This window comes from Lagenorhynchus albirostris, chromosome 11 (genome assembly GCF_949774975.1).
Source record: "Lagenorhynchus albirostris chromosome 11, mLagAlb1.1, whole genome shotgun sequence".
Lineage (NCBI taxonomy): Eukaryota > Metazoa > Chordata > Mammalia > Artiodactyla > Delphinidae > Lagenorhynchus > Lagenorhynchus albirostris.
In genome coordinates, this window is record NC_083105.1 from 25,892,911 (window position 1) to 25,918,138 (window position 25,228).

General features: G+C 37.0%; 1 protein-coding gene across 8 annotated transcripts in view; it reads left to right on the forward strand.

Moving 5' to 3' along the window:
• The first annotated feature begins 691 nt into the window (after window positions 1–691).
• Window positions 692–25,228, forward strand: part of NR2C1 (nuclear receptor subfamily 2 group C member 1) — a 41,407-nt gene continuing 16,870 nt past the window's right edge. For 2 of the 8 annotated variants that reach the window (XM_060164736.1, XM_060164743.1), the window contains exons 1-9: window positions 692–758; window positions 4,972–5,044; window positions 8,920–9,150; window positions 12,172–12,253; window positions 13,451–13,630; window positions 14,695–14,842; window positions 14,943–15,033; window positions 19,207–19,391; window positions 20,604–20,769. In XM_060164736.1, the coding sequence (XP_060020719.1) occupies window positions 4,991–5,044; window positions 8,920–9,150; window positions 12,172–12,253; window positions 13,451–13,630; window positions 14,695–14,842; window positions 14,943–15,033; window positions 19,207–19,391; window positions 20,604–20,769 (1,137 nt within the window). In that variant the 5' untranslated portion in view covers window positions 692–758; window positions 4,972–4,990. Of the gene's footprint in view, window positions 1,682–3,989; window positions 4,187–4,971; window positions 5,045–8,919; window positions 9,151–12,171; window positions 12,254–13,450; window positions 13,631–14,694; window positions 14,843–14,942; window positions 15,034–19,206; window positions 19,392–20,603; window positions 20,770–25,228 lie in introns of those variants that run through there. The other 6 variants (XM_060164738.1, XM_060164742.1, XM_060164737.1 and 3 more) reach the window with 6 other exon arrangements.

The following is a 25,228-nucleotide window of genomic DNA, read 5'->3' on the forward strand; positions in this document are numbered from 1 at the left end:
AATAAAACAGACTAAAGCCAGTCTTCGGAAGCTTTCATTCTAAGTGATATTAAATTCTAGCTCCATTTAGCCCTTATGCTTATTTACTCACAAGACTTTATAAGTAAAACTTAGCCTTACTATAGAGGACTATGCCCCAGCTTGTTTTATTTAAGGTTATTTAAAATACTTTATCGGGATCTACCCAGTTTTGTTAGTCCTCTAATAAGCCGTTTAGTCCAAGCTAAGAGCCTGAAACAGAGCCCACTTCACCACAAATTAGAAACCGAACTGTCTAAAACTGATTGGGTTATCTATCCTGGCTCAAATCGGAACAGTCTCAAAACTTCGTTTAACGACCGCCTTTTGCAAACGGAACGCTAAGGCCACGCGGCTTCTCGAAGTCCCGCATAGGGACGCGCAGCTGCGGCAAGGCAGTCTCCCTCCCATCCGATAGGGGACAGTCGACCTCCACAGGCTGGGTTCTCTCATCCCTCTACTCGGGGAACGTCACTACCTCCTCTCGCCGCCTCTCCACTGCACTCGTGCGCAGGCGCGGACGGGAGCGCGCACCGAGGAGCTGAGGGAGGGGTCACGAACTCTGACCCCCCCCAAATACCCAAACCCAGAAAGCTCCCTGCCCCCATTTTTTTAGCCCTCCCCCCCTTCAGCTTTCTCCAACCTGTCTCTTCCCGGAGCCCCCCCCGCCGCCCAGCAGCAGCTGCAGCGGGGCTGTCGTCTACGCCCGGCGAAGGACGTAGCTCGGCGGAGAAGCGCCGGTAAGAAGGGACGGGTGAGGAGAAAAGCGGCTGCAGCGGCGCCCGGAGCGGGGACCGTGGGGAGGTCCCTTCCTCCCAGGTGCCAACGGACGCGCCCCCAGCGTTCCCAACAGCCTGCGGCTTCGGCCGGCGGAACCCGCCCTCCGGCAGTGCCGCGGCGCGCTGCTCGGGGCGGGCTGGGAGCGCAGAGAGCGGCCGCAGTAGCGGGACCGAGTGTCCGGGGCTCCGAGAGAGGCCGAGGCCGGAGCCGGAGCTCAGCGCGGGGCTGGGGCGGCGGGCGCGAGAGGGAGTCCCCGAGCGGCTCGGCGCGCACTGCAGCCTCTCCCGCGGCGCCTCTGACCTTTCACCTACAGGAAAAGCTTCCGTCTCGGCGGCGCTGCCGCTTCCCCCGCCTGAGGAAGCCGCGCGCCGCCCCCGGGCCCGGGGCGCCGCTTGGGCTCGAGCGCCGGCGGGATGCTGAGAGGCCGGCCTGGCTGCGAGTGGTCGCGAGCCGAGGCCCGGATCCCTTTCACCGCGAGCCTCTGGCTAGTACTCGTGCTTACACAGGACGGACGGAATAATGCTCTCAACTTTCACGACCGACGGGGGCGGGAGTGGCCGCTGCCTTTGGACCTGTATCTTTTGAGAAATAAAATGGAACGGCCAAGGGTCCTCAGTGCAGTGGGCATGTCCAAGCTTCCAGTAGCTCTTTTGTTAAGAAACTGTACCTCCGACTCCAGCAGATGCCGTTTTACGAATGACAAATGTTGCCAAACCTGTCTCGTAACCTTCACTAAATACGTCAGCTGTTTAAAAAATAATAATAATAACTGGAAAGGAAAAGCAAAAAGACTTGAAATTAAGCCCTTTAGGGGTTTTGTGCCTCCGGAACTTGTAAATAGGCCTTCGACTTTGGAGGGATTTTGAACAGTGACTGCTCTGCGGTTGGTTGATACACAATGATTGATTTTAGATTTTGCTTGTGTGTCAATTTGGTAGATCTAAAGGAGATATTTCTATTTATTCTTATTAAAAAGTGGATCGCATAAAATGTAATTTCATCATTCTTTGTAGGGACATCTGAATCTTTTTTTAGGAAATCAAAGGCAGCAGACATTCCCAAAATATCTACTGTTTGTATGTCTGCTACACAAAATATAATTCCTACTCCTGGGGAATAGAAAAGACAAAAGGAACAGCATATGATAAAGGATTAACAGTATATATAATCATGTAACTTTTAAAAGTCATATAGGACCCTCTGCACCCTCTTAAAATCTTTTATGAAGGCCATGGACTCTCGCTAGAAAAATGCACCTTCCCATAAAATTTTGCATACAGTATTAGAAGTAAACAGAAGTTTGTTCTTGAGGCCTTGTTAACAGCCTTAGTATACACAATAAATGCTGTACTCATCTAGAAAGATTGGATTAAAAACAAAAAAAAATTAGAAGTGAGTTTTAAAGGTGGGAAACTTAAATGAGGGAAGAGGAGCTTGGCACTGTATATTGGGGAATAAACAACATTCCAGTTGTCCTAAACAGAGGCCCCTCTGGGACTGGTAGGAGATAAAATGAGAAGATGAGGAAGTCAGACTATAAAGGAATGCTGCTTTGTGTCTGCAGTGGCAGGCATGTTATAGGGGCTTAGTAAATACTGAAAAAATACCAGGAGAAGGGCTGAAACTTTATTCTTTGACCATTAAAGAGACATTGGTACTTCTGAAACAGGAGACTCAGGATGCGTTTCAGTTCTGTAAGCATCCTGAGATCTTGCTATTTGTCAAAGGTGCTGACACAAAGTTGATTCTTGCCTTCTAGGGGCTTTTCATATGCACAGTTTGTATATATTAAATAATCATCCAGGAAAGTCAGTTCTGGGAGTAGCTGAAATTTGTTGTCTGTTTCACCCCACCAAAATATAAATTTTACAAGGGGACGTTTGTTTTAATACTCCCTGCTCAATCCCTAACATTTAGAAAAATGCCTGGCTCATATTAAGCACTCAACAAGTATTTGTTGAATGGAAGAATATTGAATGAATTATTGGATCAATGAGTATGAACATTTTTAAGGCACTTCATAGACATTTTAAGGCACTTCATAGACATAGGCAAATTTCTTTCTAGAAATATAACAATTTATACTTACATCAACAATATGTAAAGAATGCTCATTTTTCCTCAGTTTTTTGAGTTAAATTTCGTCTTGGAAAACAAACATGTTGATCTAGTGATTCCATAGCATTCATGGTAGAGAAGCCATTAGCAAAGACATGGAAACACGAAGCAACATGGTAAATTCAAGGATACAAGTAGTGCATATGGCTAGAATGTAAGGTTTAACAAATGACACATCACGTCCATGGGCTTCCCTGGTGGCACAGTGGTTAAGAATCCACCTGCCAATGCAGGGGACACGGGCTCAAGCCCTGGTCCAGGAAGATCCCACATGCCATGGAGCAACTAAGCCCGTGCACCACAACTACTGAGCCTGCACTCTAGAGCCTGCGAGCCACAACTACTGAGCCCGCGCGCCTAGAGCCTGTGCTCCGCAACAAGAGAAGCCACCGCAGTGAGAAGCCCGTGCACCGCAAGGAAGCATAGCCCCTGCTCGACGCAACTAGAGAAAGCCCATGCACAGCAACGAAGACCCAACAGAGCCATAAATAAATAAACAAACAAATACATAAAAGGACACCTCATGTCCTATAGTTAAAGGAAAGGCTTTGAAGAATATTAAGAGCTAAAATTTTATTAAATACATATGTTAGAGCAATCTGACAGCACAATATTAAAGTAGCATTTGGGTGAACATTAATGGACTTTGAGGTCAGGAAACTGGGAGAATGGCAGGAAAGGGACAACAATCAGTGTCAGATCATCAATGAGTAATGAAATTGGAACAGAAATGAATGAATGACAATAAAAGTCACTAAAAACTGTAGTGTAACTGGCTTAAATGAATCTCAGAGGAAGAGTTTTCCTTGTGGGAGAAAATAAGTGGCCTTGTTCAGAAGACTACAACATTAGCAGTGTCCTTGAGATCTACATACAGCACAAGCCAGGAATAGAGATGGAGTTATCCAGAAGAGATCTGTTCAGGACTCTCTTGTTTGATGGCTTGGACCCCCATGAACTGCATGGGAGGCAGCAAGACTTCTGGGAATTTCATGCCAGCAGAAATGCTGCCATCTTGGACTGAAGGGGACAGAGATGGGATGAAGTGAATGAAGGCTATTGGATTTCTGGGACTCTACTGAACATGTAGAGTTTTGAACATGTGTTATCCTTCAAGAAAAGGGAAGAATGACCCCCCAAAGATGGGTCAGAGTTTGGGAGGGCTGCCACTGCCATCATGGGCCCAGAGCACACAGACCTGGGAAGTAACTGTCTCCTTGGTTGGTTCCAGAGAGGTTGAGGGCACTACTTTTCAATCTAGTGAGAGAGAGTTGAGTAATTAATCTAAATATTGTGTATTGCTTTTAGAACAAGTAATTGAAGGATTTAAGGTTTTAAAAGTAATTGAAAGAAATAATTCAGACAATTTGGCAATTAATATTAATTATAATTACAGAATATTAGTGAATTTATCATAGTATATAATGTGATAAAGTCAGAAATAATTTTTGTATTCTTCACTACCTGATACAGAGAAAAAGCAAAAGCCGAAGTCAACCCATTAATTTTACTGGCTCTCAAATCCATTTGAAGACAGTTTTACATTAAAATTCAAATTAATAGAACAAGGAAGAACAATCACAAAATTCTAGAGAAATCTAGCCCTCTGAATGAATGCAGTTATTTTGTCGGCGTTTACAATATACTGCTTTAAAAGTGTGTTAAATGACTACAAGGATGTGGTTTTTTTTTACAGGCTGGGTTGCCCTTATTCAGTTAATAAACTACTCCTAATCTATATCAGGTCTGCAGCTTAGGCTTCAGTATCTTTGAAAAGTGAAATTGTTTGGTATTGAATAGTTTGGGTTTTTTTAATAGACGTTTTCAGAATTTATAAAAGCACAGTGAATAATTTTATGAACCCTGTATAAACTTTAGCAGTCTTCAGTAATTGTCAGCACGTGGCCATTCTTGTTTTGTTTATTCCTTCTCACCCCCACCCACACAGCTGGATTATTTTGAAGCAAATCCTAACATATAATTCCATTTTTAAATTCTTCAGTAAATATGTTTTATGGGTATAATTGTAAAAAAGCATCTTTTTACTTTTGGCAGGACACTTGGCAATTAAATCATGGCAACCATAGAAGAAATTGCACATCAAATTATTGAACAACAGATGGGAGAGGTATGTCTAGTTTACTGTTCATTCACTGCTTCACCAAACTTATTTATACCAAGTGTAGTATATGCTAGGGTTTGATGGTACAGAGATAAAAGATACCCTTGAATTTAAGTGCACTTTGATCAAGTAAATCAGAAAGAGAAAAACAAATATTGTATGCTAACATATATATATGGAATCTAAAAAAAAAAAAAAAATGGTTCTGAAGAACCTAGGGACAGGACAGGAACAAAGACGCAGACGTAGAGAATGGACTTGACATGGAGAGGGGGAAGGGTAAGCTGGGACGAAGTGAGAGAGTGACATTGACATATATACACTACCAAATGTAAAATAGATAGCTGGTGGGAAGCAGCCACATAGCACAGGGAGATCAGCTCCATGCTTTGTGACCACCTAGAGGGGTGGGATAGGGAGGGTGGGAGGGAGACGCAAGAGGGAGGGGATATGGGGATATGTATACGTATAGCTGATTCACTTTGTTATACAGAAACTAACACAGCAAGGTAAAGCAATTATACTCCAATAAAGATGTTAAAAAAAAAAACTAAAAATAAAAAGTTCGCTTTGATCTAGTGAGAGACAGTTGAATAATTGGACAATCATAATAGGATATGGTAAATGCTGTGATAATTCTATAGGGTGTTATGGGAGCACAGAAGAAAAACAACTAATGAAGAGTTGTGGTAGAGTGAGGATCTAGCCAGGGAATGTTTCTGACAGGTGTGGAATCTGAGGTTTAATAGACCAGTAGAAGGACATCCATGTCAATAGATAGGTCTTCATTTTTTTTAAAAGTTATGTCCTAGTAAGAGGTACCATAATCTAAAGGTTTTCAAAGTATCATCTTGGAACTCTTTCAGAGAGTCAGCAAGGTCAAAACCATTCTCATAATAATACTAAAATGTTACAGTATTTGCCTTTTCACTATCATTCTTTCACAAGTATATGGTGCAATTTTCTAGAGGCTGCATGTCATTTGATATAGTATGATGAAATATGTCAACATTTAAAAGGTGTACATAACTCACTGAACCAGTGTTTCCCAAATGACCAATGCACGATGTTACACAATCACTCATGAGTAAAGGATTCACATTGCCGGATAGATTTTAATATATAGTTTCTGATTCCACATTGCAACTAACCTCTAAAAAAGCTATCACTTGTCAAGTTTTGGTGTCATATTAAAGAACAGTTTACACAGTTTGAAGAAACAGTTAAGATATTCTTCCCTCTTTTACCTAGTAAATGTAAGGCTTGATTTTCTTTATATATTTTAACCAAAACAACATATTGCAGCAGATTGAATGCCCAGGTAGGTATGAGAATCCAGGTTCTATTAAGCCAGATATTAAAGCAGTTTGCAAAAATGTAAATCATTGCCACTCTTCCCATTGATTTTTCTTTTGTTTGGAAAATTATTTATTTTTCATTAAATATGTTACTTATGTTAACATTTAATGGGTTGTTTTATTTATTTTTTAAATAAATTTATTTTATTATTTATTTTTGGCTGCATTGGGTCGGTCTTCATTGTTGCATGCGGACTTTCTCTAGTTGCAGGAAGCAGGGCTACTCTTCATTGTGGTGTGCGTGCTTCTCATTGCAGTGGCTTCTCTTGTTGCGGAGCACGGGCTCTAGGTGTGCGGGCTCCAGTAGTTGTGGCTCACGGGCTCTAGAGCGCAGGCTCAGTAGTTGTGGCACACGAGCTTAGTTGCTCTGCGGCATGTGGGATCTTCCCAGACCAGGGCTCGAACCCGTGTCCCCTGCATTGGCAGCCGGATTCTTAACCACTGTGCCACCAGGGAAGTCCCTGGGTTATTTTTAAATGAATTAATAAATAATAAAAATATTTTTCTATTTGAATTTCTAATACGGTAAATATCAATAGATACAACCTACATAAACAGAAGTTCTTTGGGCTCTCAGTGACTTTTTTTTTTTTTTTTTTTTGGTGTGTAAAAGGGTCCTGAGACCTGAGAACTATTTCCATAATCTATTTTTTTTTTTCCCATAATCTATTTACTGGTCCTTATTGAAGGCCATTTGGATTGCTTCAGTTTCCGATTATAATTATTATGCTGCGGTAAACATACTTTTACCCATCTAAGCAAAGGGTTTCAACCCAATAACAGTTGGACCCTGCATGTACCTGATGCTTGTCTCTAAAAAATAACTGTGAGCCATTAGATTTTTATTCAGTTTACAATGGATATTTCTGATAGAAATATTCTAAAATAAAATTTACAACAACATAAACTTTACATGATAAAATTATAGATGAACTGATTCAAAGTCACATCTTATAGTTATTGAAAATTGCAGAAATTGTGAGAGAGGAAGATGGAGACTAGACTTGGTAGAAATAACCTATGCAAAATAAAATTGACAACAGTTAAAACTGCAGCCAGAAAAACAGGATATGGTAGAAATAATGGTCGACAAAGGAAACTCAAATTGGCAACAGCCATAATCAATAGCATCTGCTCTAGACAGTAACTAATTAGTGATTCAGAACTTTGCTGTAAATTTTGCATAGAAAATAGTCTTGATGAAAATAATTTCAGAGAAATAGAAAAAAGTTGGAAACAAATCAGCTTTGCCATTTTAAAATTGAATCAAGGAATTTAATTGGCTTAATGAGTTTATTCTGTAAACTATTTGCCTAGCAACAACAAAAACTGTCAATGCTAGGCTGTTCTTTTTGTTCATGAACTTGCTCTTCCCCAGACTACTCCATCTCAGTAGATGGCAATTCTGTCCTCCCAGTTGGTCAGGCCAAAATTTTATAGTCATCCTCGACTCTTCTTTCCTCATATTCCACTTCCAATCCATCAACATATCTTGTCAGCTCTCCCTTATAAAATATCCCAGATTTAATCATTTTTCACCACTAGCATGGCTGCTACCCTGATCTCAGCCTATATCTCTGCCCATATACGATACCCAAGTGCTGCCAGTATCTGTGCAATAGCATCCTATCTGGTCTCCCTTAATTCTGTTCTTGAACATTCATAGTCTGGTCTTCGCACTAAATCTAGAATGATCCTATTTGCAAAAGATCCTGCCCCTTCTCTTCTCTGTAAACCCTTCAGTGGATCTCCATGTCATCCAGTAGGAAATCAGTCATTTTATGGCCTAGAAAGTCCTATTCAGTCTGGCCCCTTTTGTCTCTCAGATCCCACCTCCTACCATAAATCTCTCTCTCCCATTCTATTTCACTCACACAGCTCTCGGTGTGCTCTTGCCTCAGATGTATGGAACACACTCTTCCTGCCCCACAGGCTGCTGCTTCTACCTGGGATGCACTTCCCCTAGCTAGTTCTAAGCCTTGGTCTGCTACTTCACTCAGGTCTGTGCAAAAATGTCATCTCCTCATCACTGTCATTCCATCAATGACTCTCACCTTATTCTGCTTTATTTTACTTTGTAGCACTTAATACCACCTGACAATATTATTTGCTTATTTGGTTTTTATCTGCCTTTCCTCACTAAAATAAAAGCTTTATGAGAATAAAAATTTTGTTTTGTTTATTGCTGTATCCAAGGACTCAGAACAGTGATTGGCAAATAGAATGTACCCAATATATTTGTGTAAATGGAAGGGGAAAAGGAGAGGAAGGGAAGGAATCAAAATAGTGAGATCCATGTGTTCTTACTATTGTAGCTTTATTTGCACATTTGTTTATTTCTGTAGGATAGGATGTCGAATTAGAATTGGTAGATTTAATGCTGTGTGTATGTGTATTATACTGAACGTACGTATATAATGGTATGCTTTTCAAGTCTAGCTTTGTCTCAAGGTATGAGAAAATTGTGCTTAGAGAAGAAAAAAGATTAAGTTGACTTGATTACTAATGACATGATTGTGTTAGATTGTTACAGAGCAGCAGACTGGCCAGAAAATCCAGATTGTGACAGCACTTGATCATAATACCCAAGGCAAACAGTTCATTCTGACAAATCACAGTGGCTCTACTCCAAGCAAAGTCATTCTGGCCAGGCAAGATTCTACTCCAGGAAAAGTTTTCCTCACAACCCCAGATGCAACAGGTGTCAACCAGTTTATTTTTACAACTCCTGATTTGTCTGCACAACACCTCCAGGTAAATAACTAGAGTTTCTTTTTATCTTACCCTTGAAAAACATAAAAAGCATATCATAAGTGTAAGTCCTGACATTAAGACTTTATGTCCTGCATGTTCAATAGGAAAAAATCTTGCATAAAATTATGTGCTGCCCTCGCCTATGAGCCACTATTCTTTTCCTCAAACATCCTCACACCCATATATTTTGGTGGGTTTTTAGTGGCTCACAGTAAGAGCCAATCTGGCTAGTTTGGGCAGGAAAGGATTTAACAAAGAATGTAGAGAGCTCAAAGAACTGTTAGAAAGGCTGAAGAAACACTTGTAGGTCAGGTTTCCAAGAATAACTACTGGAACATGCTTCAGAACTTCTTCTGAGTGACCTTCTGCATTTGCACAGTTAGGAAACTTCCAAATCAGGAGCATCTATAGAATTCTGTAGCTGCAGTTTCCAGGACCAAGATGCCTGTGCCTTGAACAAGCAGCTGCCAAATCAAGAAGTTGATATTCTAGCTGCCAGCTTTGTCACTTTTGCTTCCTCTTTTGTCAATCAACTACGTCTTCATTGATGTAGCAAGCAGTCTGTCATGGTTATGCAGCTGTTTTTACCACTGGTTGCTATGTTTGAATACAAATACAATGAACCCTTAAGTTTACCTCCAGAGACTTTGAGGAGAATGAATGCCACCTTAAAATTGGGTTCTGTATTTTGTGATGAAAACACTGATCAAAGAAAATCCCTTTTAGGATTGAAAAACTCCAAATTCATAAGATACAAAATTATGCCTATATATCCTGATCGGTTCTATTATTCTTCCAATTACGTAATTTGTATTATTTTTAGAAACAGCTACGGTAGAAAATGGATAGGATATATAAAGTTATCAGAAAGACGGAAGTCACTAAAAAAATGTATAACATTATCCATACCTTAATTTCTTTATTTTCTTAATTAACAGACTTGATTTTTTTTAGAACAGTTTTGTGTTTACAGAAATATTGAGCATTTAGTATAGAGAGTTCCCATATAATCTCCGAACACACAGTTTCTCGTATTATTAATATTCTACATTAGTGTGATACAATTGTTATAATTAATGAACTAGTAGTATTTATACATCAACTGCAGTCCATAGCTTTCCCTAATTTTTACTTAATATCCTTTTTTGTTCCAGGATACCATACTACATTTGTCATGTTTTCTTAGACTCTTCTTAGCTGTGACAGTTTCTCAGACTTTCCTTGTATTTGATGATTTTGACAGTTTTGAAGTATAATGGTCAGGTATATTATAGGTTGCCCCATTGTGGGACTTTGATATTCTTTTTTTTTTTTTTCATGGTTAGACTGGGGTTGTGGGTTTTGGGGAGGAGGATCACAGAGGTTAAGTGCCATTCTCATCATATCATATCAAGGGTACTTACTATCATCATGTTTTATGACTGGTGAGATCACCTGGCTTAAGAGGTGATATAAGATTTCTTCACTCTAAAGTTACTCTTTTTCAAAAGACTTTCTCTATTTAAAAATTAAGATGATATTGGTACTTTGCCTACGTTATGGATCATCTCTGAGAGCAATGAAAGAGAAACCAGGTATAGGATAGAATCTCCTGGACCAAAAAGATTTGATTTCTGGTCTGGTGACCAAGATGGGATGTGGGCAAGCCCATTAACCTCTCAGTGTCTCTTCCACCCTTAGGAATAATAGCAGATAAAATATTAGCACCATTTGCAATAGATATGCTATTAAAGAAAAGAGTGATACTTGTCATAGATGCTTTCAAAGGACATCTAATACCAGAAATTGTTCGTTTATTTAAGTTTTCATTGAAGACTGATTTTTATGGTGATATAAGAAGAAATGATGCCACTATAACACAGTAAGGGACTGCTATTTTATTTTATTTAAAAATTTTTTTTGGCTGTGCCACTTGGCTTGCAGGACCTTAGTTCCCCTACCCAGGGATTGAACCCGCACGCTTGGCAGTGAAAGTGCGGAGTCGTAACCATTAGACTGCCAGGGAATTCCCGGGGACAGGTATTTTAATGACTGTTTAAAGTTTTTAAAATCAGAATTATTCCTGAAGGCATTCACACCCCTAAGAGAAGAAAAAGAGTCAAAGTAGAGGTTTATTTTGTGGGCTGTTTTAAAGCAGGGGAAGATGTTTACTAAATGACGCATTTTTTGGCTTGAATTTAATTTGTTCACATTTCAAAAGATTGAAGAAAATGACAGAAAGATTGAAGGATAAACCTGAAAGAAGAAACTAGTATTTCTTTGCCAGTATTACATTAGCTGTACCTAGTGATGAGCTCTTAATATAATTTAAAGAGGTTTGGTGATTTGCCCAAGGCCATCCCACGTAGTCCCCACTAACTTGCTGTCATTAACAGACTCCAGAGTCCATGCTCTCAACCTCTACACCTAACTCAAACCTTAGACAGTTCGAAAAGTTTATACCTTTGTATATCAGTCATGTTCCATAGTTATAAGTTAATGCTTTAACATATTTTTTTCTTTATAACTCCTTTTCTATTTAAAAAATTCAGATTTATCTTTTTATGCTGTTATAGCTTATTTTAGTCATGTCATTCCATATGGAAATGTTCTGAGTTATTCAAAGACAAATGTCATGATAGGACTGATAACTGCTGCAGTACTTTAATGTGTTCCATATGAATAATAAATACGTAATGGGTGAGATACAGTAAAAAATGCTCATGTATTTGTGTGTTTAAGACTCTGTTTACTTTAATGAAATTGTTATGGAACAAATTATTATTGAACAAATTAAAAAGGTATTATTTCTGTCTGTGCTTTTTATAACATGGGAGTCTTAATCTATATGTAAAGAAAATTAAGAATACTTTAATCGATGCGTGCCTAATAGAGTTCAAAGTTTTAGAATAACTTTTGAAAAAGAAAGCAAAAAGTAAGATTGACTGAATGTTCTTTTAATTTTTTACATGAGAATATTACTAAGTAACAACAAATTATTGTGTTTTTGTTTGTTTGTTTCTTTGGGGGGGTTTTCTTTAGCTCTTAACAGATAATTCTTCCTCCGAACAAGGACCAAATAAGGTTTTTGATCTTTGCGTAGTATGTGGAGACAAAGCATCAGGTAACATTAAAAATAACCTCCTATATGTGTTCTCTTGTTAAAATAACTATCTCATTACCATGTTTCTTCTACTGAAAGTAAAAAGAAAAAGAAGCAGGTTGTTTTTATGATTCATATTTGTAGCCTATGAAATTTAACTGATTTTTCCCCAGAGCTTTGTATTCTCCTAAAGGTTTTTTATTACAGTGCAGTTTAATGTGATCTTGCAATGACATAAAATGCATATTTCAAAGAGTTATGAAAAACAGTTTCACTTTTTGAAAGTAAACCGAACATGTGGAAATTTTTCTGAATGTGAAACCAGTTTTGTCAAAGGAATTGCTTAAAAATTAGTTGTGATCCTTAATAACATGTATAATTAGGTTGTTAATCTACCTGTTGAGTCCTGTTCTCATTCCAGGAATACAGAGTAACAGATTATTGAGGTGGAAAAGCTCTGGTTAACCTCTGTGTAATGCTCTGCATAGCTGAGCAGGCACTTCTCCAAGCCTATTTCTAGTACTCAGGGTTATGCCATTTTAGTTCCTTCATGCCAGAAATACACACCCATATTTATTCATATAGATTCACAAGTGCCAGTGGGATAAGTTTAAGGGCCCGGCTTGTTTTCTTTAATCTTTTTTATCTTTTCCATAGCTTCATTTAAAAAAACCTCCACTAGAGCTTTTCCAGGAGTATATTCAGTTTATTAATAGTTGTGCCAAAGAGATGGTTTGTGAAACGATAGGCTTATCAAAGTATAACAGATTTCTCCAGAAATTTAAAAGTGAAACTCGCAATGAGGAAAGATTATTAGATTTCAAATACTAACTGACATTATATTCTTTTTTTGGAGCAAAGTTTTTAGAATAAAATAACTGTTTACAGTATATAACAGAACTATAATTTGTAAGTGATCTCAGAAGTGAAAATAGTTTTTATATCATGGGGTTATGGGTGATTTTGTTTCTTCTCTTTCCCAAATTTTCCATGCCATTGTTAAGATTACTTTACAAAATTTAAAAACTCATACTGTAATATATTTTATCAGAGAATAAGTTTGTTCCATTCTCTGTTTGGTAATTCCTAAAAAAAATTTTTATGTCATAAACTCAGAAATCTCAGTTTCATCTCATGTTTAAAGGGAAGAAATGGGCTTATTTCATTTCAGTGCTGAAGTATGTGACTTTTGTGTTTTCTTAAACATTTTGTCTTTAGGGCGTCATTATGGAGCAGTAACTTGTGAAGGCTGCAAAGGATTTTTTAAAAGAAGTATCCGAAAAAATTTAGTTTATTCATGTCGAGGATCAAAGGACTGTATTATTAATAAACACCATCGAAATCGTTGTCAATACTGCAGGTTACAAAGATGTATTGCGTTTGGAATGAAACAAGACTGTATGTATTAGCTTTAAAGGAGAGAATACTTTTTAAGAATTCAGGCACACTCTTGGAAGTGTGTTAAAATTAACACGTTAAAATATGTCAAATATATATGGTTTTTAATTTAAAGTTTTCCAACTAGAAATATAGAAATATGTGAATATATATGTATTTTTTATACAGTCAACAAATCTTTATTGAGTGACTATATGCCAGGCATGTATTTTTAGTTTGAACATGGTAATAATAATAAACCAACTAACTAGATACAAGTTTAGTTTTTGATTAAACTATCAATACTAAAGTGATTAATAAGGTAATGAAAATAGCTAGTATTGAGTTCTCATTATGCTTTACTCTGTGTATAGCGTATGAATTAACTTATTTGTTCTCACAGCAAAATTCTCAGTAGATGCTGCTGTTATCCATTTTACATTTGAGTTAACAGAGGAAATTTAGTAACTTGCCCAAGGTCACACAACTAATAAGTGGCAGAACTTGGACTTTAATCTTGGCAGTTTATTTTTTCTCAGAAAATGTATATTTAACAGCTACAGTATACCATCTCCTAAGTATCATGAAATAAAATTGCTATAAAATAAATTAAATATATTACCTCTGTTTTATAAATGAAGACTAAGCAATTGAATTGCTTCTCAAAAGTCTCCCTGCCCTTGACTGAAAAAAGATTTAACTTCGGTCTATTTGTGGTTCTCTATTAGTATTGTTTTCAGTTGGTTAAATATTACTTCATTTTTTAATACTCTTATATAGGTAATTAAAGGACTCCTAACTTCAGGTTTCCTTTTTGACAGTGAGCTTTTAAAAAACAGGAGTTCTACATTTCTGCCACGGCTGGGGCAGGGAGAGAAAAGAGAACAAGAGATGCACATTGGCCAGTTTTACTCTTTTGAAGCAACTTTGTTGAACTTGCAAATAATTTCTAAAGATTGATGGTTATCTTTGGAGTTCAGTTACAGTAACCATGTCTCCCATTAGCAGCATTGCTGACCTAAAGCTTACATTTGTAATTGCCTGTAAATTCTGCATTGTGATATAAGTTTGACACATTTTTGTAGCTGTTCAGTGTGAAAGAAAACCCATTGAAGTATCAAGAGAAAAATCTTCCAACTGTGCCGCTTCAACAGAAAAAATCTACATTCGAAAAGACCTTCGAAGCCCATTAGCTGCAACTCCAACTTTTGTAACAGATAGTGAAACTGCAAGGTATAGTAAAAACAACCAAAAACCACATATATTAAGGAGCTGGTAATTTGTTTTTCTTCCCAGTGAAACTAAGGCTAAAATTTGTACTTATTTGTTACAGGTCAGCAGGACTGTTAGATTCAGGAATGTTTGTGAATATTCATCAGTCTGGCCTAAAAACTGAGTCAACTATGCTGATGACACCAGATAAGGTGTGTTTAGTACAATTAATTTAAAGCTTAAATTTTTTTAAGCTTTTAAAATTTTTTCCTTTTCTCCTCCATCAATTTGGCCAATAGATTTGGTCTTAAATATTCCCTGTTACAAATTGCTTTTTTTTTTTTTAACAAATTATCATCAACGATTTGGTAGTGTCAAATGACAAAACTAAAAGATTTTAGTGATGAGTTTGATGTCCCTTATTTAAGGGAAAACAATCCATGGATTAGCAGATTACAGTGCTCACAAGCAGTGGAACACTCTTCCAGAGGAAATTTAGTCAAGAATGAGTTTTTATAGAGCATTTGAAGCAGCAGTGAGGAAACGGCTTAATTGGCACAGAGGTTGGGGATTCTCTTGTGAATCTATCGAGTCCTGTTGTCTAGGGTAAGGTGAGCTCACTAAAGCTGGAGCAGGAGGATTGTGACTGGTGTGTGATAGGTTTCCTTGAAAGGTGTTTCCTTTAAGTGCAAACTGACTTAGGTTTAGGTTTGTGAAGTGGACCAGGTCACTAGAGCAGCCTCCGTTTTGCGAGTCCTGATAATACAAATTAACTTTATCAGTACAAATGTTCATTATTCCACTAGAACAATTATAGCTTCAATGTGAAAATGACAAACATTTAAATGTCTTCCAGGTTTCTTTTTTTTAATATATAAATTTATTTATTTTATTTTATTTATTTTATTTTTGGTTGCGTTGGGTCTTCACTGCACGTGGGCTTTTCTCTGGTTGTGGTGAGCAGGGGCTACTCTTTGTTGCGGCGCGCAGGCTCCTCATTGTGGTGGCCTCTCTTGTTGCAGAGCATGGGCTCTAGGCGCACGGGCTTCAGTAGTTGTGGCACACGGGCTCAGTAGTTGTGGCTCACGGGCTCTAGAGCGCAGGCTTAGTATTTGTGGCACACGAGCTTAGTTGCTCTGTGGCATGTGGGATCTTCGTGGGCCAGGGATCGAACCCGTGTCCTGTGCATTGGCAGGCAGATTCTTAACCACTGTGCCACCAGGGAAGCCCTCTTCCAGGTTTCTTTCATCTTGAAATAAAAGTCCTCAGAAATAGAAATGTATAAGTATAAAATTCTTTATATTCCTTTTGTGTTCTCCTACAGATTTTAGTGTTAAAATACTTAAAATATTTCAGGTGAAGAGAAATTCCTAGCACACCTCTCAAAACATTGACTTGAGTCAAAAATAGGAGTAGGGTTGCATGAGCTCTCATATTATGTATCCAGGTCATCTGGGTTCTCTTAGAGAGTTGGAGCAGCTCTTTATTGAGCAAGGCGTCTGAAAGAAAAAAGGTTTGCTTATTTAGATCCAGCATGTAGAGTTTCTCTAGTGTTAAGCATTTTTCCTGAAGACAGATTTCAGAGAGACTATGAATAGTGTTTCTCTCAGCCTATAATGTGATCTGGTTTCATATGCCCCATAAGATTATTCAGTCTATATATGGCCAGATTTATGCTATTATTTGTTGCTTGATACTTTAAGGCACTCTTAATACTTGTGCTCTGGAGTCAAATTTCATCTGCCATTTACTAGCTGCATAACCTTGGGCAAGTTATTTGACCTCTTAGTGCCTCAGTTTCTTTCCTCATTTGTAAAATAAGGGATAATAAGAGTGTCTACCTTACAGGCTGAGCTTTAGCATGTTGTTATTAATTGAGGAGATTTGGTATCTTACCATAAATATACATCGTGAGGAATTACATACAAGATTTCACTTATCCTTATCTACATGGTTTGTGCTTAGAATGGTGGTTACAATTTCATTGACATTACCTCCATTAGGAAAGGAAGAGAACTAAGTTTTTTTGAAAAATTACTATTTGCCCAGACACTGTAGTTTTCTATATGTTTTTATATTAAATTGTATTAACAGTCTTGTGCGGTTAGTATCTGACCAATGGTCCCAAAACTGTGAAGTTACAATGTGAGATCTTTCCACATTAAACATCTAGTTAGATACACATGTTATGAAATGGAAGAGATTATATAAGTGTTTAAGTTTTAGTTGAAAATAAGAATACCTAAAAATGTTAACTCCTTTTACTCATATATATAAAAGAAGGCTGGAGCAGTGGTTAGGAGCATGGGCTTTCCAGTCAGACAGTCTGACTTCCCATCCTGCCTCCACTGCTTACTGCTGGAGTGACGATGGGTAATTCTTCTTATCAATAATAAAGGGATGATGATTCCTATTTCACAGGGTTGTTGTGAGGATTAAGTAAAAAACATGTAAGTAGCAATCCTGTAAGAAACTCAGTAACTAGTGGATTACTGAGTAAATGATTCTAGGACCATTCATTAATTTGGGGAGAGCACAAAACTTACTTGCCTACCTATTCAGTGAAATCAATTTCACATAAACTAAAGAATTGATAGAAGAAATGAAGTTCAGGACTTCCCTGGTGGTGCAGTAGTTAAGAATCTGCCTGCCAATGCAGGGGACATGGGTTTGATCCCTGGGGCAGGAAGATCCCACATGCCGCGGAGCAACTAAGCCCGGGAGCCATGACTGCTGAGCCTGCGCACTAGAGCCTGCCAGCCACAACTACTGAGCCCATGCGCCACAACTACTGAAGCCCACACACCCTAGAGCCCACATGCTGCAACTACTGAGCCCATGTACTGCAACCACTGAAGTCCGTGCTCCTAGAGCCCGTGCACTGCAATGAAGAGTAACCCCCACTCACTGCAACTAGAGATAGCCCCACACAGCAATGAAGACCCAACACAGCCCCAAAAAATAAATAAATAAAATTTAAATTTAAATTAAAAAAAAAAAGAAATGAAATTCAAGGAAACATATGTATCCTCTTAGGATTAATAACACTAAAAACAAAAACCGTAAGGGTATAATGAGGGGACTTTCTCGGTGGTCCAGTGGTAAAGAATCTGCCTTACAATGCAGGGGACACGGGTTCGATCCCTGATCAGGGAACTAAGATCCCACATGCCACGGGGCAACTAAGCCGCGTGCCACAACTGCTGAGCTCGCACGCCTCAACTAGAGCCCACGTGCCACAAGCTATAGAGCCCACGTGCCCTGGAGCCTGTGCGCCACTACCAGAGAGAGAAGACCCGCATGCTGCAACTAGAGAGAAGCCCGTGCACCACAATGAAGAGCCCGCATGCCTCAATGAAGATCCCCCATATGCTGCAACTAAGACCCAATAGAGCCACAGAAGGAAGAAAAAAAAAAAGCTATAATGAAAAATTTTAAATATCTGTGGTCCTATCAATAGGCCATAGAAGGCAACGAAGGGCCTTTCATTAGGTTAGGGTAGAATAATTAGAGCATTTATAAAAGAATAACTAATGAATTGAAGCACATAAAATATATAAAAATCTGAATTTAAAATGATACTCAGAATTCATCCTTCATCGTGAGAGGTTGCTATGGCATTGATTTATTGCTCTAAAAATAGGTAAGTAAAAGGAAGAAAAATCAAGCACTTACCTGCCTTTCCTGTACAGATTATATTTCTGGGTAGTCAGAGAGTTAAGGATAGAAAGTTTTTTCATAAAAGGATTATAATTTATATGCATAAAAAATACACATTAACAAAAATAAAAGCTGAAGACAAATAGGAAAACGTGCAATGTATAACAAAAGCCCAATATCTTAAATATGTAAAGAGACTTTCCAGCTACACAGTGCCTGATGTTCAATGCATTTAACACAGTGGCTGGTAAAAGTTGGCATCCTAGAAGTCTGTTCAATAATCCACTTTCCTTTTTTTTCTCTTTTCATTAATAAAACATTAATTTTATCCGATATAACTTTAAAGTTTGTATAATAAGTTTTGGAAATTACTGTAATAATATTATCAGAATTTTAATGCTAAAAAGGACTTGAAAGATCATCTAATTTAATGTCCTTTTACAGAGAAAGCAATTGTTACATGGATAGATTAGCCAGTAAGTGCAGTTTTTAGTTTAAGGTAACTTTTGTATAAACATTTCCTAGGAAATGTACCTGATATTTTTAAACTTGTAGTTTCCTCAAGTTACCTCAAAGCTCAGAGCTCTTTGATTTTACTTTTTGGATTTCATTTATCTTAGAGTACTTTTCTTTTGGCATTTCATACTCTAGAATTAGGTATTTCAGATTTAAAAGTTTACTGATAACCAATTTGCAGAATTTTAATTTTTTTTTTTTTTTTAAAGGCTGAATCATGTCAGGGAGATTTAAGTACATTGGCAAGTGTGGTTACGTCATTAGCAAACCTTGGAAAAACTAAAGATCTTTCTCAAAATAGTAACGAAATGTCTATGATTGAAAGCTTAAGCAATGGTGATACCTCTTTGTGTGAATTTCATCAAGAAATGCAGACTAATGGTGATGTTTCAAGGTAAGGTCTGTTTTCATTATGTGTCCTTTTGCTCAAGTGTCCTTTAGTATTTCTTAAAATATGTTTATGTTAAATATTATTTATAGAAGTTTCAAAAAACATATTTCTGTTAGACTTAGAAAACTTAAGGCATCAGTAAATTTTAATTGAAAAATTCTATTCAATATAAAATGTCCAGCAGGTTACATTGTAAACAGTGAGCCATAAGTGAATATGATAAGATTAGAAATGTAGTCATAAAATTCAGGAATTTTTTTTTCAATAAAGATGATAATTTGGGTCTGATTTTTCAGATATCTTAGTTGCCAGATTTTATCTTTTGTGTATTTAAAGTTAAATATTTGTCTTTCTAGACAGTCATGTTCATTTTCCCCACCAATTTCTAGTGATGAAAATAGATTTTAAAAACTTAGTGGAATCAATTACGATTTTAAGTTTACACTTCAGGAAACTCGTATCAGAATTCTACTTTTCCTTCTTTTAGTATTAATACTTAGGATGCAGAAACCAGATTTTTTCAGGCTTTTTTCACACTATTCATCTTCTGAAATATTGAAGAAACTGCATTTAAGAGTCTCAAATAAGTACTTTGTTAAATATGAGATTTTAAAGAACTGTAGAAGGCATTTCATTGTAAAATATGGGGAGCTATTTTGACTAGTTAATTTGCTAATATTATTTGCCATCCTGATCTCAAATTCTTATAGTTCAGATATAGCTATGTTACCATAAGTTTTAAAGTATTCTCTGAATTTTTAAACAAAATTAAAACCTAACTTTGTGTTGTGTAGAATACAATAAAGTCAACATAAGTTCTTGCCCTTGGTTTTCTAAATAACTTATGTATGTAAAATAAATGGGCTGATACCTTGTAGTATCAAACGTATAACTTGTAAAAGCATATTTTCATACCAAAGCATAAGAATTTTTCTCCCCTTAAATTACATAAGTTTTTTTAAAAGACTTTAATCCTCTGGTAAAATACATTAATATAATAATATAGTTTTTCATACGATATATTTGAAGTTTAATTTGTTGCTTTTGGAGAGAGTGAGTCAAAGACATCACTGAAATAGAATGCGCAGTGATACACCAAAGTTCTATTTTCTAAACAATTTTTAAGGCCTAAATCTTAACTTCAGAATTTTATATAGAATTTTCATTTTATTGTGGAGATTGGCCAAGCTCACAGCTTCTGATGTCTCCTTATAGGGCATTTGACACTCTTGCAAAAGCATTGAATCCTGGAGAGAGCACAGCCTGTCAGAGCTCAGTAGAGGGCATGGAAGGAAACGTACATCTAATTGCTGGAGACTCAAGCATAAATTACATCGAAAAAGAGGGGCCACTTCTCAGCGATTCACATGTAGCTTTCAGGGTATTTCTATATATATGTATATATATATATATTTCATAATTTTTATGTTGGTTACCATTTTGATTTTAATTGTCCTTTCAAAAATCAAAGTATATTTGTTGTGCTTTTAAAGTCAGAAATACCCCTGATAGAATTTGAGACAGCAGCTAAAACATATAAAATAATGGCTCAATAAAACATCCTGTTTATAAATCATAGTCATTATATCAAATAATGTGATTAAGAGTATAAAAGTTAGCTTTTAGAACATTTAGACATTTTTTTCATTTAGACTCTATTAAATATAGTTTTATTGATGGTGGTATTTTTAACTTAAGTATTGGCATTTGTGATGTGTTGAATCCACTGGTTTATCCAGCGCCTAGCTGCTACTACTTTAGTGTAAACCAGTTATCTAAGACCCAGATATTCTGCTTTTACCAAGTAACTACAAAGAACACAATTAATTATATATTGCCCCAATTAGCGAGCTCTCAGCTTTATTTTTTTTATTATTTTTTATTTTATTTTATTTTTTTGCGGTACACGGGCCTCTCACTGTTGTGGCCTCTCCCGCTGCGGAGCACAGGCTCCGGATGCGCAGGCTCAGCGGCCATGGCCCATGGGCCCAGCTGCTCTGTGGCATGTGGGATCTTCCCGAACCGGGGCACGAACCCATGTCCCCTGCATCGGCAGGCGGACTCTCAACCACTGCGCCACCAGGGAAGCTCTCAGCTTTATTTTAAGGTTAAAATTATTTAATTCTAACTTCTGTTTTTTAACTTTTTATACTTTAACCACTTGGAGAAGGCATATTTGTAATTTCTTTTTTGCTTCCTTAAATATGTTAATTTATGATGGAAACAATACATGTGGAATACTAGAAACAATGCATGTAGAATATTAGAAAATAACTTTCTGGCATTTGATTTGTCATTCAAATAATATTTGGACCACAGCTATAGATAGGCTGACCATTGAGGCCCTACATTAAGACCCTGCTGTTTTGATCCCTTCATTTTAACCACTCTTTATCTTTGCTCTGCCAGCTCTGAGTACTGTCAGCGAATCATATGCAAGTGATTGCAAGTACTTAGGAGATTTCAATTAGCAATGCATAGCAGTCCTGGAATACCTGAGGGTAGTTGCTCTTAACTTTACTATAGATTATAAATTTCCATGGATTTCTTACAAAAATATGCACAGTTATCAAATAGATATGTGTGCTACTGGCAGAAATAATGAACACAAAATAAATCTAACACTGGCTAGAACTGCATATGATAAAATTTATTCTTGTAAAATTTGACTTGTAGAAATGGCCCAGAGAAACCTCACAGTGACTTAAATAATTCTGTAATTTGATATAGGCAATAAAACATATCAGTGAAACCAGTCTTTATGGAACATTTCACCAAAGATAATTTACATGGAAAAAATTAGAAATGTTTTACTTGCACTTTACAAGAAAAAAATTTATGGGGGCTGTAAGAACAGGCAGTGGGAATAATCAGTGTCATTCTTTAAAAATTTGTTTTGGACAGGTGAATTGGGGAAATTAGAACTTTTTTTTCCCTTCTAGAATTGGTTTTTTTCATTCTGTCTTTGACCCACCATACTCTGGGTATCCTCAGAATCAGCACTATGAAGTTTCTTGCTCTCCTGGAAAGGACAGCTCCTTTCTTCTCTGATTCTTATTTACAGCCTCTTGAGTTTTACTTTTCAGTGAGTTCCCAGCCTGGTACTCTCATGATTAGTTCTCTCATTGAGATTTTATTGTCATGAGTTTCAAGCCCTGATATCTATAATCAAAAATTCAGTCCTCTCAATTGCTGAACTAACTAGCATTTTGTTTCTCTCTGGCATTTTTGTGTACAGTGCAGTTTGCACCTGCTTTCATGCACATTCTTTCATTTGAGCCTCACCACGGTCTGTTGAGAAGCTTTGGATTTTTATTGTCGTTTTGTAAATGAGAAGAGGTTTGGAGGCTTTCGTTGTCTTATTGAAAGCATTCCAGACATTAAGAAGAAATAGTCTAATATGTAACTTGCATTTTGATTCTGAAGAATCTAGAACAATAGTAATATTTAACATTTTTATTAAACTTTAGTTTCTGGTGTGATTTCATATACTTTATTCCACTTGATTTTTTAAAATTTCCTATACAAATAATCAAGGTGGATAGAATTCATTTAAAAATAAGCATATGAGACAGAGGTAGGTATTTCTAAAACTGTTCCTCTCTGATGTTCATTATCTCAATATTAGAATCACAGTCCTTCTAGTCACCATGTTTGATGTTTGGGAGACATTATCATTCTCCCCAAACCTCACTACCTTCCATTCCATGACAGAATCCTAACCATTCTGTTGTTTGAATTTCTTGCTTCCTCTTCATTTTTACTGCCATATTTCATTCCTTTACAAATTTTTTACTTAAACTGTTAATAGTAATTAACCTTTGCTTCCAGTCTCCTCATCTTGTCCTGTGCACTGGTAGCAGAGTGATATTTGTTAAAAAAACAATCCAGTTATGCTTCTGTGCTGCCTAAAATTCTTCAGTAGTTTTCCATTGCCCATCGTTTCTCAGACATGCCTGCCCCTTTCTTGGCCCTCTCTATAGCTCATTCAGTTTCCATTTTTTTCCTCTGTTGAGACTACAACACCTAGCTTAGTGGATCACAGTGAAAGATGCAATAATATGGTTGCTGAATTACTATGTAATCCAGGGTCACACAGCTAATTAATGACAAGTTGAAAGTATTATAGAATCCAGGTCTGCTAATTCAAGTCAAATGATTTTTTATTTTATTTATTTATTTATTTATTTTTATTTATTTATTTTGGCTGCTTTGGGTCTTTGTTGCTGCGCGGGGGCTTTCTCTAGTTGTGGCGAGTGGGGGCTACTCTTCGATGCAGTGCACGGGCTTCTCATTGCAGTGGTTTCTCTTGTTGCGGAGCACAGGCTCTAGGCGCGTGGGCTTCAGTAGTTTTGGCATGCGAGCTCAGTAGTTGTGGCTTGCAGGCTCTAGAGCACAGCCTCAGTAGTTGTGGCACACGGGCTTAGTTGCTCCGCAGCATGTGGATCTTCCAGACCAGGGCTCAAACCCTTGTCCCATGCACTGGCAGGCGGATTCTTAACCACTGCACCACCAGGGAAGTCCCCAGATAGCTTTTTAGAAGCTGTATCATTCAGCCTGTTTTCAGAACTGCTAGAAAGGTAATTGCAGGCAAGTAATTACTTCTAAAATAGGTAGCCAAGTTTAGTTCATGTCAACACTCTTTTTAAAAATCATCTTAATATAATAAATGTGCATAATTTGAAAAATGTGTTTAATTCAATTTATAAACCTGAAAATCCACAGGCATTTTTGGGAAACTTTAACACCTTTGTAGTAGAAATTTACCTTCTCTGTACAGAGGAAGAAATCTTTGTCTTTTCAGTCGAAAAGACCTGTTGAATGAATTGTTTCTTCAGCTAGCATTGGCTTTCTGATTGATATTGCTAGAGGTATATCTTGCTTTAAGAAAATTAAGTATGTAAAATAGATAAATTACAAGCCATTTCCTCTCTATATAAAATAATACAACATGGCAGTCTTGAATAATGAATTCTTCTAGTATATATTGCAAGTGGTTTCAGTTTTATGATAGAGCAACAGAGACTTTGCAACGTTGTCACCACTGTTGTGTAAATCAGGGTGCATCTGTACTTTTAGCCCTTATATCCAGTTTTTACATATTATAAGTATTTCATTTGTTTAAAAGTGATTTTAAACTACTTAGCAAAGGGTAATCTTGTTTTTGTATCTTATTCCTCCCCCGCTTAAAACTAGTAATCTTTGGTAATCCCCGACTTTTCAGGCTTTTCTTCCCCTACTCACCTTAGACAGTCCTGAAAATGTATGATAGTTCCCAATTTGTTTTTCATATACTTATGTGCAGAAACCGTTGCATCCTAATAATTATATTTATCATGCTTAATATCTGCTTACCTACAGTTCTTTTAAGCATTGTCTTAAGTAATGTTATTTTAATTTACTGCTCCAGTAAACATTTCTTAAACATTTAAAAAATTATCTTTTCACACATGGAATTTCAACTGTCAGTTGCCCTGTTGTTTTATTACTTGACACCATTTATAAGTAGATAAACCATTTATGGCTAATATTGAACAAAGGAAGTTAATATTTTTTGCATTTTTATATAACATTTCCAGAGAACTTTGATATCATTTTGATGAAAACCTTTGATCTGTTTGGCATCGTAGACACCTTTGAGAATCTGATAAAAGCTATATATGCCTTCCCCAGAAAAATACATATGGACGTATCCACCCATCCCACCATAGAGGTAGCCACTGTTAACTGTGTGGTGTATCTCCTCCTGTCACATATATATAATATAATACATATTAAATGTATATGTATATACACATACTCTCTTCTTAACATAAATTGGGTCATCTACATATTATTTT